The 15,180-nt window shown below is 38.4% G+C and overlaps 1 protein-coding gene across 1 annotated transcript; it reads left to right on the plus strand.

Annotated features, from left to right (window-relative positions):
- Positions 1 to 48: 48 nt before the first annotated feature.
- On the plus strand, positions 49 to 1,015 carry LOC115685299 (uncharacterized). The gene is made up of 2 exons (XM_030610336.2): positions 49 to 190; positions 338 to 1,015. The coding sequence occupies exons 1-2, from the start codon at positions 101 to 103 to the stop codon at positions 674 to 676; spliced, it is 429 nt and encodes a 142-aa protein (XP_030466196.2). The 5' UTR covers positions 49 to 100; the 3' UTR covers positions 677 to 1,015.
- Positions 1,016 to 15,180: the final 14,165 nt, after the last annotated feature.

Consider the following 15,180-nt stretch of genomic DNA (forward strand, 5'->3'; position numbering starts at 1 on the left):
GCTGGCGGGCGCCTCTCTAAGGTACATGCTTGAATTCTGTTTAGAATTGTTTTTGACCCAAAACAAAGTTGGATTTTATTGTTTCCATTGCATTGGATCTATGCAGGGCCACAAAGTACCCCAGGAAAATTCTTCTTGTCTCGCAATTGGTAATGGCATCAAGAATCTCGCATCAAAACCATTACTGAAGGTAGTGTCGAAACTTGAATTGCTGCCTATTTTGTTGGTGTTCTATTTGTACTGTTTTCATAAAGGGCAATGCCATTTCCACTGTCCATTCACGGAGAAACCAGATAAAGATCCGGTTTACCAAAACACCATCTACTGTTGTTTGTAGCCTGGAGGATGCATCTACAAGCCGTCCACTGCCACTCGGCTCTTCGACCATGATGAGAAAGAGAAGACGAAGAAGAAAATAAGATCCAGCATCCACGGGCGATGTTGCGAGAACTCTGCGGTCGTGAGCCATCACGGGCCCGTACCTTCGTCGGCCCTGCTGGTGAAATTCTCCTCAACACCGCCTTCAGCGTTGCCATTCTTCATTTCAGTTGATCAAGTTGTCAAATCCGAATCTCCAGGAGTTGATGACAGGATGGGAACCCGAAATGGATACGACGGAGATTCAGTTAGATTGAATCACAAGAGAGTGCACTCTGAGGATGGGAAATGGAATTAGGATGATTGCGAGTCTTTGAATTGATCTGCTTCTCGGAGGGGAACTTTTTGTCCATCGCTCTCTTCACCTATTCTTATTCGATTCGCTGGCTTCCCTCGCATCTCTGGATTGTAGGGAAAAGGGTGTAATGCAACCAATGTGCGCATTCTTTTGGGACTGACCTCTTAACTGTTTGTGTTTATGCCTGAGGCGTCCAAACCGAAAATAAATTTGTTTGCAGACATTCTGACGGTGAGGACCATACTGTTTGACCTCTCCATTTGCTCCGATTCTTTTGGGCAATTAAAAATTATTGATACCGATGAATCTGAAATGGATTCTTTTTTGGTTCCTTGAAAATGGGTCAATCCAGAAACTTCCATTCATTATTTGCAGATGCTTGCCTGGAGGGCCTTAATGGAGTCCCTAATGCGGTGGAATGTTGATTTGTGCATTCTAGTGTCCCAAAACGTCCATTCTTTGCTTCTTTGGTGATTGACTCGCTCTGAAAATTCTTTAAATAGTTTTTTATATGTCTGAGGGGGCTTGCACTTGGTTTGTCTCCTTTGTTAAGGATATGATAAAGGGCTTGGGATGGTCTAGTTTGTCATCTGTATCTTGGTATGTAAAGTCAAAAGTCAAGCCTGTTAGTATTCGAAGAAACAAGTTCAGTTATTACCTTAACATGATTAAATGGAAAAGGATGGGTATTGAAACTTGGTTAATGTTGATTAGTGTAATGGTTCGTGGCCTCGAACTCTCGTGAAAGGCTATATTCTGGATACTTCTACTGAAGCTTGACGTTCATGAGGCTTCATATTTAAGCACTGATGAACATTACATATGGCACCCTGAAGTTGGCTAGGCTAGGCTAGGCTAGTGCAAGTACAATAAGTTCGTATGTATGCATGTATTGTTGCACTTTGCGGAACCTTATCACTTTTAGCTGATCATTCTAACTCTCGTTGCAAGCATACCAGTAAGTTGACAACTTGGTCATCTTTGTAGGTGAAACTCGGAATGGATGGCGTGGAGGAAGTTTTGGGGTTGAGTCCTTTGTCCGACTGTGTTGCCTTCAAAGTTGCTTACCTTTGCTTCTACTGCTTAGAATTCATGCTTTAAGAGTGAGGTTCCGACATATACTGTCAAGCACATGACAACAGAAGCACAATTAGAAAGTGCTTACTTCGGGAAAAGTGCCAAAAAAGTCTTAAACCTTTTGCATTAGTGCCAATTCAGTCCTAAACCTTTTTTTGGTGCCAATTCAGTTCTAAACCTTTTGCATTGGTGTCAATTTAGTCCTAAACCTTTTTTTGGTGCCAATTAAGTCCTAAACCTTTTAAATTGGTGCCAATTCAGTCCTAAACCTTTTGTTTTTGTGCCAATTTAGTCATTTTGGCCAATTTAGACCGGAATTTACCTACGTGGATGCCTGCCGGCCGGCGGCCGGTCACCGGCGCCGACGTGGACAACCTTAATATTTTTTTAATATTTTTTTGAATTTTTATTTTTTTTCCTTTTTTTCTTTTTTTTTCCACTTTTTTTTTTGTTGTCTTCCTCCTTCCTCTGGCCGGTTGCCAGTCCGGCGACCGGCCAGAGGCCAGAGGCCGGTGAGATCGAGCTCGCCGGCCACTGGCGAGGACGGCCTCGCCCGGCGAGGGCGAGCCTCGCCTTGGTCGGGCGAGGCTCGAGCCCTCGCCGGAGGCTGCGGCGAGGGTGAGCCTCGCCCGACCATGGCGAGGCCCGACCTCGCCGGAGGCCACGGCGAGGGCCGGCCTCGCCCGACCAAGGCAAGGCTCGAGCCCTCGCCGGAGGCCGCGGCGAGGGCCGGCCTCGCCATGGTCGGGCGAGGCCCGACCATGGCGAGGCTCGCCCCGACCATGTCGAGGCTCGCCCTCGCCGCGGCCTCCGGCGAGGGCTCGAGCCTCGCCCGACCAAGGCGAGGCTCGCCCTCGCCAGGCGAGGCCGTCCTCGCCAGTGGTCGAGCTCGCCGGCCAGAGGAAGGAGGAAGACAACCAAAAAAAAAAAAGTGGAAAAAAAAAGAAAAAAAAGGAAAAAAAATAAAAATTCAAAAAATATTAAAAATATTAAAGTTGTCCACGTCGGCGCCGTGATGCCGCCAGTAGGCGGCAAGGCCCACGTAGGCAAATTCCGGTCTAAATTGACCGGAAGGACTAAATTGGCATAAAAACAAAAGGTTTAGGACTGAATTGGCACCAATTTAAAAGGTTTAGGACTTAATTGGCACCAAAAAAAGGTTTAGGACTAAATTGGCACCAATGCAAAAGGTTTAGGACTGAATTGGCACCAACAAAAGGTTTAGGACTAAATTGGCACTAATGCAAAAGGTTTAGGACTTTTTTGGCACTTTTCCCTGCTTACTTCTGGTGATGATATCTTGCATTTAGTTCTCAAGTCCTTCAAGGTCGATGATACTCAGGTATGAATCATTCAGTGCACACCCCCACCCACCCCACCCCCCAAGTCGGGTTTGGGTCGCTCAAAATATATTGAGCAAAAATGGGTCAATATGGGTTAGGCCCTTTTCGTCCCTACCCACCCAGTTTGACGGGTCTACTGAATGGAAATCTTGAACGATGCTTATATCCATCTATAAATCTATAAATAATAAGAAAATTGGGAGAATAGAGATTTTTGTTAGCCACATCATCACAAAATTACTGTTTCTTCAACTTCTCTTCACATTACTTATAAATACTTATCGGTTGAAAAAGGTAAAAGTATTGTAATAACTAAAAAAAGTTAAAGGTGCCTACTTAGAAACCATTAACTTTTACATTAATTAGATAAAAGGTTTCCACTTACCTGACATTGATGTTCCGAAACAAAAATTTATGTAAAGATGTGATTAGCAATTAATTGTATATGTTGACAAATATGTAATTACTTAATTATATATGTTGACTAATGGCAAAATGCAACTGATTGAAAAAGATTTATGATACTATTAAAATAATAAAAAATTTAAAGGTACCTACTTAGTAACCATTAACTAATACATGAATTAAATAAAAAGATTAATATTTTCACTTACCTAACAGCGTTAGGCTAACACTGATGTTACAAAAAAAAACATTTAAAATGGACTTTAATTATTCACTTATCTAACACTGATATTGTTCCTAAGAAAATTAAAACGGGCATGCACAATATATAAAGAGGTTATTAGTAATTAATTATATTTTTTAGATAATTACATAAAAAAGTTTAACTATCCGGCTTGTCCAACATTGATGTTCTTTAAAAAAAAATAAACTAGATCCAATTATATCTATAGTGATCTATCTGTAATCTATAATCTACAATCTTATCTTATATCTAATAATTAAAATAGTAATATCATGAGTTTTTTGGTCATTGAGTCATTAATGCTGATTTTATTTAAGAACAATTGGAATCTGTAATTAGCGAGTTTTGCAATTAATGTTGTTTTTTTTTGCCAAACAATTAATGTTGTTGGTTAGCATGTAAATTGAATATAATTAATACAATATTTTTCGCTTGAATAAATGTATTCTAATCCACCTACATTTTCTTCGGTCGCCATTTTCGCAACAATCCATATTCCTTTCTGACGATTTAGATGATTTTATAGGCATCTAATAATTTCTATGTATAACCCGGGGAGTATTGTCAATTGGGATCCCTCGCCAGTCGCCACCGGTTCAACAGCCCTTTACCACAGGCACAGAATTAGCATTTTCTTATTTGATAGTTACTTTCATTTATCGCCTTTTATATGTGTTTTGTACAATAAATGAGGTGGGATGGTTATTTGAGGAGCCAAAAACGAATAGGAAAAATGGTACAAATAGTCTCTCAATTTTGTCCCTATGTGCAATGTGGTGATATGAATCTGTGTGGAAGATGATCGTTCTACGAAGATATGTGAGTTACGAATTGCTGACCTCAACCCCCAATCGAACCTGTGATTGGTAATCTCGGTATGAACGCGACCTATTGACGAACCTGTGTCAACCAATCCACGCTATAACGCCACGAACAAGAGAATTCGCGATCTTGCTCGATAAGTTGAATTCGATCGCCACAAGGGAGCCTTGATAAGATCTAGTCCTCAAGAGAACTCAAGAAGAAAACTTCTCTGTATAAAATTCTGCCTCCTCTTAGAAATCTATAAGCAACCTTATATAGGGTGCTAACCCTAATCCTAATCATACTAGGATTAAAATTACAAAAATAACCTTAATTACTAAAAATTCGTCCAAAAATGGAAAAAGGCCTAAAAGTTCATCTAAACGACTCCAAATCGCTAAAAAACATTATCAATCACTAGTAGTGAGTATTGATCAGCGGCCCGTTTCCAAGCGTCCATCCAAATTTGAGCCAATTCGGAGTTTGTCAATTCTAAGCTCCTTCGGAATTCGCTGGACCAAGAGTAATCATGTTGCGCCAAGGAGCTTCAGAATCTTCAAGTTTCGAATCCAGATTGTCCCTATTCCAAATATCTTGAACCATTATGCCGACAGCTTGTTTGAATTTCTTCGCTCTCGCTCGAGTGATCGGGCCTAGCGGATAGAACAACGGGTCCCTAGCACCTCCTCCTCGATAGGGTTCGATGTCCACATCATGTGGTCCTTGAACTTTTAATTTATATAATGTGATCTTTGAACTTTTGATATATGTTCAATTTAGTTTCTGGATGATTGAATCCAGAGATATAATAATTTAGAGACTAAATTGAATATCTACCAAAACTTCATGGACCACATTGAAAAAGTTCAAGGATCACGTTGCATATTGGGTTAAAGTTCAGGACCACATTGAACAAATTAAAAGTCTATGGACTACATTGTACATTGTAGCAAAGTTTGTGGACCATTTGTGTAATCATCACAAACGAATAACATAATGGTAGGGGAGAAGACGAAACGGCTTTTGAACTGTTCTGTTCTGTTTCTTTTCCTCTTTGACATTAAGAAATGACACGTTCTTACTCGACGCTGGATATGTGTGTACACCATTACATTTCCCTGCACTTAGCTTTGTCCTTCATATTATCATTGAAATAGAATGTTTTTGGATCCTGATCGCAAGTTCCTCATTGCCTTTGTCCTTTAGATTACTAAAAGTTATATTAAATGGAAGAGGACATCATAAAATGGGTTACATTCGACTAAATGATCTAAAAGACTGATTTTTCTTTCTTTTTTCTTTCTATACTACCATGTACAAATTATCAATTTCATTACATGATTGGTTATTACAATTTAATTTTTTACCGCGTCCTTTCTATAATAAACACTATAATTGGATGATGAATCTTTTTTTTTTCTCGTGCTAGAATTTTTCAAATGAATTTAATTACTACTATATTATGATTATTAAGTCAAAGATCAGCAGTAATTAGAAGTAAATGAGTATCCAATAAGTTACAAAGGAGAGGGCCATACATGGAAGGATGGAACTTTCCCCGAGATGAAGATTTCTTTTTTCCCTAATTGACGGGAAGATTACCAAAACAGTCCTAAACTTATTGCAATTGTGACAATTTGATCCTAAACCTTTTTTTTTGTGCCAATTGAGTCATACACCTTTTGCATTTGTGTTAATTCAGTCCATTTGGATAATTTTGGCCTGCTAGCATTGACATGGACACCGGCCATCCTAGGTGGCGCGACCAGAGCTAACGTAGACAATTTATAATGATATTTTAATAATTACAATAAGTTTATCACATGAACCTTCAATTTCTCTAATAGACATCATGCTCCATCTTGCAAGCAAAAAGATCTCTTAGTTTATTCCTTTTTCATTCTCTATTGGTTTTAAAGCTCCTCCTTCCAGACCAGCAAATTCCTTCTCAAGGATGAAAAAAAAGGGGAAAAAATCATAAGAATAAATGGGACCATGCAAATTCAGAAACAGCCAGCCTGTCATGCCCCGCATTTGAACATAAGCAAGGATTAAGATTTCTCAACTCGTGAAAATTATTTTCACTAAATTTTGGAACGATGATATCAGAAAGAAAAGTGCATTTATCTTGTGAAATTATTTAGGAATTAGCAATTCCGAAAATTACGAGTTACACAAGTGTCAGTGTTTGGCTGATGAAATTGGGTGGGATGTGGAAGAAAAAATTAATTAGCACTTAGACATGCCCTCTCTCGAAGCATTGTTGAAGCACTATAGAAAGCATGTGTCACCTTCCTAGATAGTTTTTTACGTTGACCCTTCTCATACGGAGCATTAATACGATATTAAAAGTAATGAAAATGTTAAAAATCATTAATTTAAGGAAACATAAAGTGACTAGGATGAGAGGATCTGATTAGGTAATCTTCAGACATGATGTGGCACGAAGAAGTCTAGTTTGGGAAATTGTTTTGAGAGGGATATATTTTGAAAGTAATTTTTTTAGAGAAATCTATTTTGAAAAATAAAGTCTGATGTGGATTGAAAATGATAAATTTATTTGAATGTGTGTTGAAGATATCATCGTTGGTTTTCTTTTCTATTTTTTAATAAATAGAAAAATAAATTCAAGTCAAGAAGCACCTGCACAGGCTCCGAGCAACTTCGGAAATTATGCGTGCAATAGATTGTCCTTTCTGTGCGGCTTGCACCTCAGTGGTTACCGTTGGATGGCAAGAGCACAACGTTATTGAAGCACGCACAGTTGAGACTGGTGTGCGACGATATTTACTTTTTTTTTTTATGGGAAAATGTCATAAACATTCCTTAAACTTTGACTCGATGTGCAATTTGATCTATGAACTTTTAATTTGTTCAATGTAGTCCTTGAACTTTAACCCAATGTTCAATGTGGTCTCTGAACTTTTGGTACATGTTCAATATAGTCCCTAAACTTTATGAAAATATTACATTCCATTAATTCAAGTTCAAGGACTATATTGTACATTTTTATATAGTTCAGGGACTAAATTGAACATGTACCAAAAGTTCAGGGACCACATTGAACATTAGGCTAAAATTCAGGGACTAAATTGAACAAATTAAAAGTTTATGGACCAAATTGCACATTGAGCCAAAGTTCAGAGACTATTTGTGTCATTATCCCTTTTTTTTATTAATCCTCTAATATCATTTAATTGTCCAATATGGCCTATATGTTATGATAAATATTTCTACATTGTCAAACTCTTCGTAAGCATCTCAGTTTGTATATATATATGGTTAATACCACGAAAAACCCTAAACTAGTACACTTGTGACACATTTACCCCAAACTATTTTTTTGATCATAAAAAACCCCGAACTGGTACACCTGTGACAATTTTATCCCGAACATACCACAAAAAACCTCAAACTGGTACACATGTGACAATTTTACCCCGAACTAATTTTTAATATTATTTTTTGAATTTTTTATTTTATTTTATTTTCTTTTCTTTTTTTTTTCTTCACCTTCAACCTTTGGCCGGTCACCGGTCCGGCGACCGGCCAAAGGCGAAAGGCGGCGTGGGCCGCCCTCGGCGGCTCGAGCGACCCTCGCCGGCGTCGGGCGGCCCTCGCCGGCGTCGGGCGAGGGCGGCTCTCGCCCGACGCAGGCGAGGGTTGCCCTCGCCGGATCTGGCGAGGGCAGCCCTCGCTGGATCTGGCAAGGGCGACCCTCCCTGGCGTCGGACGAGAGCTGTCCTCGCCCGACGCAGGCGAGGGTCGCCCTCGCCGGCTTCCGCCTCTGGCCGGTCGCCGGACCGGCCAGAGGTTGAAGATGAAAAAAATAAAATAAATAAATAAATAAAAATTCGAAAAAAATAAAAATAATAATATTAAAATTTTAATGCATGGTAAAATTGTCACATATGTACCAGTTTGGAGTTTTTTGTGGTAAGTTCAGGGTAAAATTGTCACAGGTGTACCAGTTCGGGGTTTTTTATGGTCAAAAAAATAGTTTGGGGTAAATGTGTCACAAGTGTACCAGTTTAGGGTTTTTCGTGGTATTAACCCATATATATATAATGTATTCGTTTAATATGGGCTATCATATTATACAATTATTTTTAATCGATTTGTTAATATCATTTACTTATGAAATACGGCGGCATACTTTTTATAATGGGTATAGATGTAACTGTTCGATCATTATTATATTATGCATTTCGTTATACTTATTTTTCGTATTTACATAGTTATTTAATAAAACCCTCTAAACATATACTTTTTTTTGCCTAATTCCCTAAAAAACTCCAAACTTTAGGTGTAGTCCCAAATCTGTCCTAAACTTTTTTTGTCTCATAAAAAATCACAAACTTTCATTTTAAACCCAAATCTGCCTTATGTTAATTTTCTGTCCAAATGTTAACAAATTTTTTCCAACCGGTCGTCCACGTGTCATCTTTTTTTTCCACGTTAGCTCTGGTTGACATTTTCTTTCTTTCTTTTTGGTTTTTTCATTCTCCTCTCCCTTTCACTTTTGGCCATGGACAACGACACCACCATCATGAACACAAAGGAAGCCCAGGTGCTGCCACATGCCGCTCACCGCCGCAACAGCTTGCGTGCGTTGCCTCGACTTTCTCATCAATTCGTCGTTGTTGTAAGCCCAGACGCTTCTGTAAGCCAAGCCTCCACCCCCTCTATTTGTCGGTTGATAGTCGAATATGGGATCAAGACGTTGGATCCAACACCGCCTAGCCCAGATTCAGAGTCGCTGGCCTTGGGCGACCCTGATCTTGTGTCGCCCAAGGCCGGCAACACCATCGTCACTTTCAATCTTCATATTGCGACCTCTCCGTCTATCTCTGCGCTGGTCAGTCATTTGGGCCAACATCTTCCCTTTTCTCTGGTTCTGAGAAACTCTAGGACTAAAATGGCGACAAAAGGTATCAGATCAGAGAAGGTGAAGCGAATTTTCTAGCATTTGACGGAATCGTGATGGAGGGCTCAATAGGGAGGAAATGGCAGTGCTCGTGGTGGCCGTGAACCCAAGGGTCAAGTTCAAGACCTAAGGCGAGTGCATTGACGATGAGAAGGGGCTCACCTAGAGGGCTTGTTGAGAACCTACGATAACGGCACCGGCGACGTGGACCGCGACTTCAATGTGCTGGGCCTCAAGCTCAATTCCGACGACGCCAAGAACAAGGAAGTGATGTCGGTTTCAGACGAGGTGTCATCGTCGATTGCTGATGAGAGGGCAATGGAGATGCAGAAGAAGTAGAGGACAGCAACGTGGGCTGGTGTCGCCTAACCATGGGATAGTGTTCAACCATACTTGGAAGATTGTGGGCGATTCGGAGATTTTAGGTGAAGAGGTTGAAGGCTAAGGATGAGAAGTTGAAGCTGATAATTTAGACACCATGTTGTCCATGGTGGAAAGTGAAAGGGAGAAGAGAATGAAAAAACAAAAAAGAAAGAAAGAAAATGTCAACCAAACACCATGTTGTCCATGGTGGAAAGTGAAAGGGAGAAGAGAATGAAAAAACAAAAAAGAAAGAAAGAAAATGTCAACCAGAGCTGGCGTGGAAAAAGAAGATGACAAGTTGGAAAAAAATTTGTTAACATTTGGACAGAAAATTAACCTAGGGCAGATTTGCGTTTGAAATGAAAATTTGTGATTTTTTATGAGATAAAAAAAAAGTTTGGGGCAGATTTGGGACTACATCTAAAATTTGGGGTTTTTTTAGGGAATTAGGCCTTGCTTTTTTCTATTTTATTTGTTATGATTGTAAAGCATTCTATGTAATTTCTTTCGTGACTATGGACAGTTTTCATCTTTATTTGTTAAAAATGAGATTGATCTTTTAATATTACTATTTGCCAGATATAAGTCAAATATGAGGTACTACATCATAATAAGCCTCGGTACATTGGTAAACTCTTTCAAACACTTGCCATAATCCTCAATAGAATCTAGGGAAAATTTCAAATAAGAGTCTAAAGTGCCTTTGTATTCTCAAATAAAGGTCTGAAGTAGACCTTGTCTCAAACAAGGGCCTGAAGTGCCATCGTCTTCTTAAATAAGGGCATGAAGTGAACATTATTTCAAATAAGGGTCTGAAGTGACTTATTAGTCTCGAATAAGGGTCTCACCTTGCTGGCTGAAGGGCATTTTCGTCATTTACCTTTTTTTGAATTTTTTCCCCTTTTTCCTTTTTCTATTTTTTTCTTTTCTTTTTCTTTTTTTTTCCCCTTCTTTCCTCCGCCGATCACCGGCGAAGTTCACCGGCAAGGGCAACCCTCGCAGCCCAAGCGAGGACGGCCCTTGCCCACCCAGGCGAGGGCAACCCTCGCCCTCACCTAGGCTGGCGAGGCCAAGCAAGGGCCGCCCTCGACCTCGCCATTTGCCCTCGCCTTGCCTAGGCTAGCGAGGCCGAGGGCGGCTATCGCCGGACCTGGCGAGGAACGCCCTTGCCAACCCAAGCAAGGGCGACCCTTGCCCTCGCTTGGGCTGGCAAGGCCAGGCGAGGGCCGCCCTCGACCTCGCCACTCGCTCTCGCCCGACACCGGCAAGGGCAACCCTCACCTTGCCTGGGCTGGCAAGGCCGAGGGCGGCCCTCGTCGGATATGTTGAGAGCGGCTGTCGTCCAACGCCGGTGAGGGTGGCCGTCGCTCGACGTTGGCATAGGTCGCCCTCGCCGGCGATGGCCACAAGAGGGAAGAGAGAAAAAGAAAAAAAAAAAAAGAAGGTAATTTTTTTACTAAAACACCCCTTCTCTGACGCCAGAATAGTCACCGGCCGGCCAAAAGTCTTTATTTGAGACAATTTGACAACTTCAGGCTCTTATTTGAGACAAAATCAACTTCAGATCCTTATTCGAGAAAATGATAGCACTTCAGGCATTTATTTGGAATTTTCCCTAGAATCTATATATACATAAACATTTCTCTTAAACATTTATTACCAACGAATTCAGAATCATGGAATACAACTTTTATGATGGAGTATAACTTTTTAAACATTGAAATATGACGATAAATCTTGTTATGATGGGTATCCACACTACTTTTAAATTATTAGAGTCATCAAATATTATATATTACGTTCTAATTATTTTTTAATATACATAGTTATATAATAAATTTCTCTAAACATATACTTTTTTTCTTTCTACTAGTAAGGATGGATAACTTTATTATATATCTTTATTTTGTAGAGCGTATTATATAATTTGTTTTTTAAATATTATATACTTTATTATATTTATTTTAAAATCTACATAGTTATACAATATTTCTCTAAACATATACTTTTTTTTCCTTCCATATGTAATAATGGGTGGGTAACTTTATTATATTTTAATTCTAATCATGTTATATAATTTTTTTATGATGGAAATTTTTTTGTTGATTCTTATTTGTCAAATATGAGATCTTATGTCATAAGAGGTATCTCAGCAATCGGCATTGTTAAAACCTTTTCAGAGCATGAATGAAGGAATTGTTTTTACCGAAATATGCATAATTATATTATTTCACGTACATCAATTAGAGATTTTTTTATTTCTTGTGCATCGATTAGTGATTTATTATCAAAATATGTAAAAAATTAGAGATTTCCTAAGATTAGTGATTTGCTATATTGACCATCAAAAGCAAATTACTGGGTTGCTCACAAATTACCGGGTTGAGTTTAAATTACATCACCGATATTAGCTAGTGCCGATTATGTGCAGTGGAGAATATATGCCGTTTGGCCATATATGTTGAAACATTTTGCGTGGTCATTGAAGAAGGCCGAGTGAAGAAGCAGAGGCATGGTGCAGTTGGTCTTGTCGCGGGGTGGGGGCAAAGCTTTCTGGAGGAGTGTAGAGTAGAAAAAAGCATGACATCTTCAAACAGCGAGAAGACTTTGTCGTGATCACGGCCAAGGAAGAGGCGAAATAGCTTCATGTCATCTTCCTAAAACATTAGCGAATTTATGAAGCTCGATGCGATTACAAGACTACGTAGAGAGAAGGTTGAGTAAAAAAGCCAGAGATTACAGTTGCCGTCAAGAGACGAAACTCTAACTTCACTGCCGAAATTGTGCAAATCGAAGAACACAATTCTTTGTCATCACCAAACCAACGCACAAAAATGTCCGGAGATGTTAAAGATTTTAGTACAAAATATCCTCATAGCAGATGCATTGGTTTGTATTGCCTTGCTAACCAAAAAAAAATTGAATAATGTTTTCTGGCAATAACATTACCGATTTTTTCCATTTACGTAACCTTAGTATAGGACGGAACTTGATTTATATGGAAAATTACCGAATCAGTCCTTAACCTATTGTATATATTACAATTCAGTCGTTAATTGTACAATTTTGCCAATGTAGTAGTGAACCTTTTCACGAAACTTCAATGTAATTCTTCTTGCAAATTTTGATATGAAATTGCTAACCTTGCAGTCCAACCATCGCTCGCCCTGATCGCTCCCATCCAGAGGTTCCTAACACCTCTTTTTGTGGGAAAAGTATCAAAAAAGTCCTAAACCTTTTTTTTGTGCCAATTCAGTCTTAAATCTTTTGCATTTGTGCCAATTAAGTTCTAAACCTTTTTTTAGTGCAAATTCAATCCTAAACATTTTGCATTTGTAACAATTCAGTCATTCGACACGTGAATAACTATTAGCCGGAATGACTAAATTGGCATCAATGTGAAATGTTTAGAACTGAATTGGCACAAATGTAAAAGGTTTACGACTGAATTGACACTAAAAAAAGGTTTATGATTGAATTGACACCAATGCAAAAGGTTTAGGACTGAATTGACATTAATACAAAATGTTTAGGACTGAATTGGCACAAAAAAAAGATTTAGGACTAAATTGACATTAATGCAAATGTTTAAGACTTTTTTGACATTTTTCTCTCTTTTGTTTTCCCTCTTTAGTGTGACGAGGAGAGAACAAGATGAACGATTTCCGGTTCTTACGCTCTCCCTTAAGAAGCGAGAAACGTTTTTTCTGTTCCTTAATGAAAGGATTGAGCGAATGGTGTACATTGCACCAGACAAGGCTATGGTGAATGAGTGAGTGACTGTGATTTGCGAGGACCCCATCTCGTCGGCATCATTCAGAGTCTCCTACTGAACTGTAAGGCCTCGCATGCTGTTGCTTTCAAGCATTAACCGAAATGGCTCTAAATTCAAGTCTTGCCCATCCTAAAAGCAACCATCCACAAACCACAAATCAAGAGCGATATTTCATCGATAGTTACCCTGGGCCATCTATTTCAATTGTGAATTTGACTACGATTAGCATCTCGAGGAGCTGGCCTTCTCAGTCTTGGTCGTTTTTAGCAATTGGAGGATTTTTCTTCGGGCTCCGTTTGTTTCACTGAAAATGAATGATTTGGAATATATTTTCCCTAAACTATTCGCTCATATAACTTACAAAAATGAACGAACAAAAAATATTTTCACTGTCAATAAAAATGTTTAGACATTAATTGTTGTCATTAATAAAATATATTCATTAACTAATCATTTCAAGTGATACAAGCGGACATTTTAAAGAAAATATTTTTTAAATAATTCATTTTAATTATTTTTCGCGAAATAAACGGAGCATAAATGTTTCGTCATGTGAGTCGCCAGGAAGTAATGATCTGGAAACATGTTGGGAATAGACTTCAGATTTTTCTTTCTTGATTACTTTGCCGGTATTTGACCGATGAAAGTAGAGGAAAGACGTTGGGTTTTACCCAGAGAGACGAACTGTATAGAAACAAGGGACAAGATACAGTAACCGTAAAAGAAAAAAAAGGAGGAAAAAACAGAAATAATCTGGAAAATTAAAAAATTAAGTAAAAAAACATAGTTTTGACTTAATTTGTCTACTGGACCATTGCGTTAGCATTTTCAGGTTTAAATTGACCGGAAGGATTACATTAGCATTTCATAAAAATGTTTAAGATTACATTAGCAAAATTGAAAAATTTAAAACTGAATACGTTTATGACGTAGTTGAACATTTTTCCTCATTTAGATTTGAAGGATCCAATCCAATCAACCAACTTAGGAGAACCACCTACCAATTTATTTCATCATCTTATATACTACTTCCACTGAGAAATCCTTTTTGTCTCATTTTATTTAAAGCTTTTAAAATTACCTAGCATAATTTGATATTTCTTTCCCTCTTCTCATTTCATTAATATAATCACCCGCTTTCAATTTCAATCAAGTAAATACCCACATTCTTATTTACTGTAATTTCTAAGAAGTTAGAAGTACCTTTTTTCTATCTCGTAAAAAATTTAAAATATGATCCACATGTCAAAAAATTAGAATGAATTGCATGTAAGTTTACATATTAATATCAATATAAGATAAAATTTAAATATTTAAAGTATTATATCTTTGGAAAGAGTCAAAATAGGTATGCCACATGATAAAACATTAAAGGGTGTGGTTGTTTGAAAGGAAGAATATATATTTTTTGGTCGAAAAAAGGAAGAATATTGAAACGGTCTAGTTTTAATTAATTTTCTGATTTTTTTTATTTTCTTGACTGTTCATCTTCTTCATACTTCTTTTCTGAAAAAGGAAGGGAAATCTTCATGATCAAAGCTGAAGGGTAAAGACGAGGAAAATCTT

This window comes from Syzygium oleosum, unplaced genomic scaffold (genome assembly GCF_021117445.2).
Source record: "Syzygium oleosum isolate NSW1041296 unplaced genomic scaffold, Sole_v2.1 Sole_v2.04, whole genome shotgun sequence".
Taxonomy (NCBI): Eukaryota; Viridiplantae; Streptophyta; class Magnoliopsida; order Myrtales; family Myrtaceae; genus Syzygium; species Syzygium oleosum.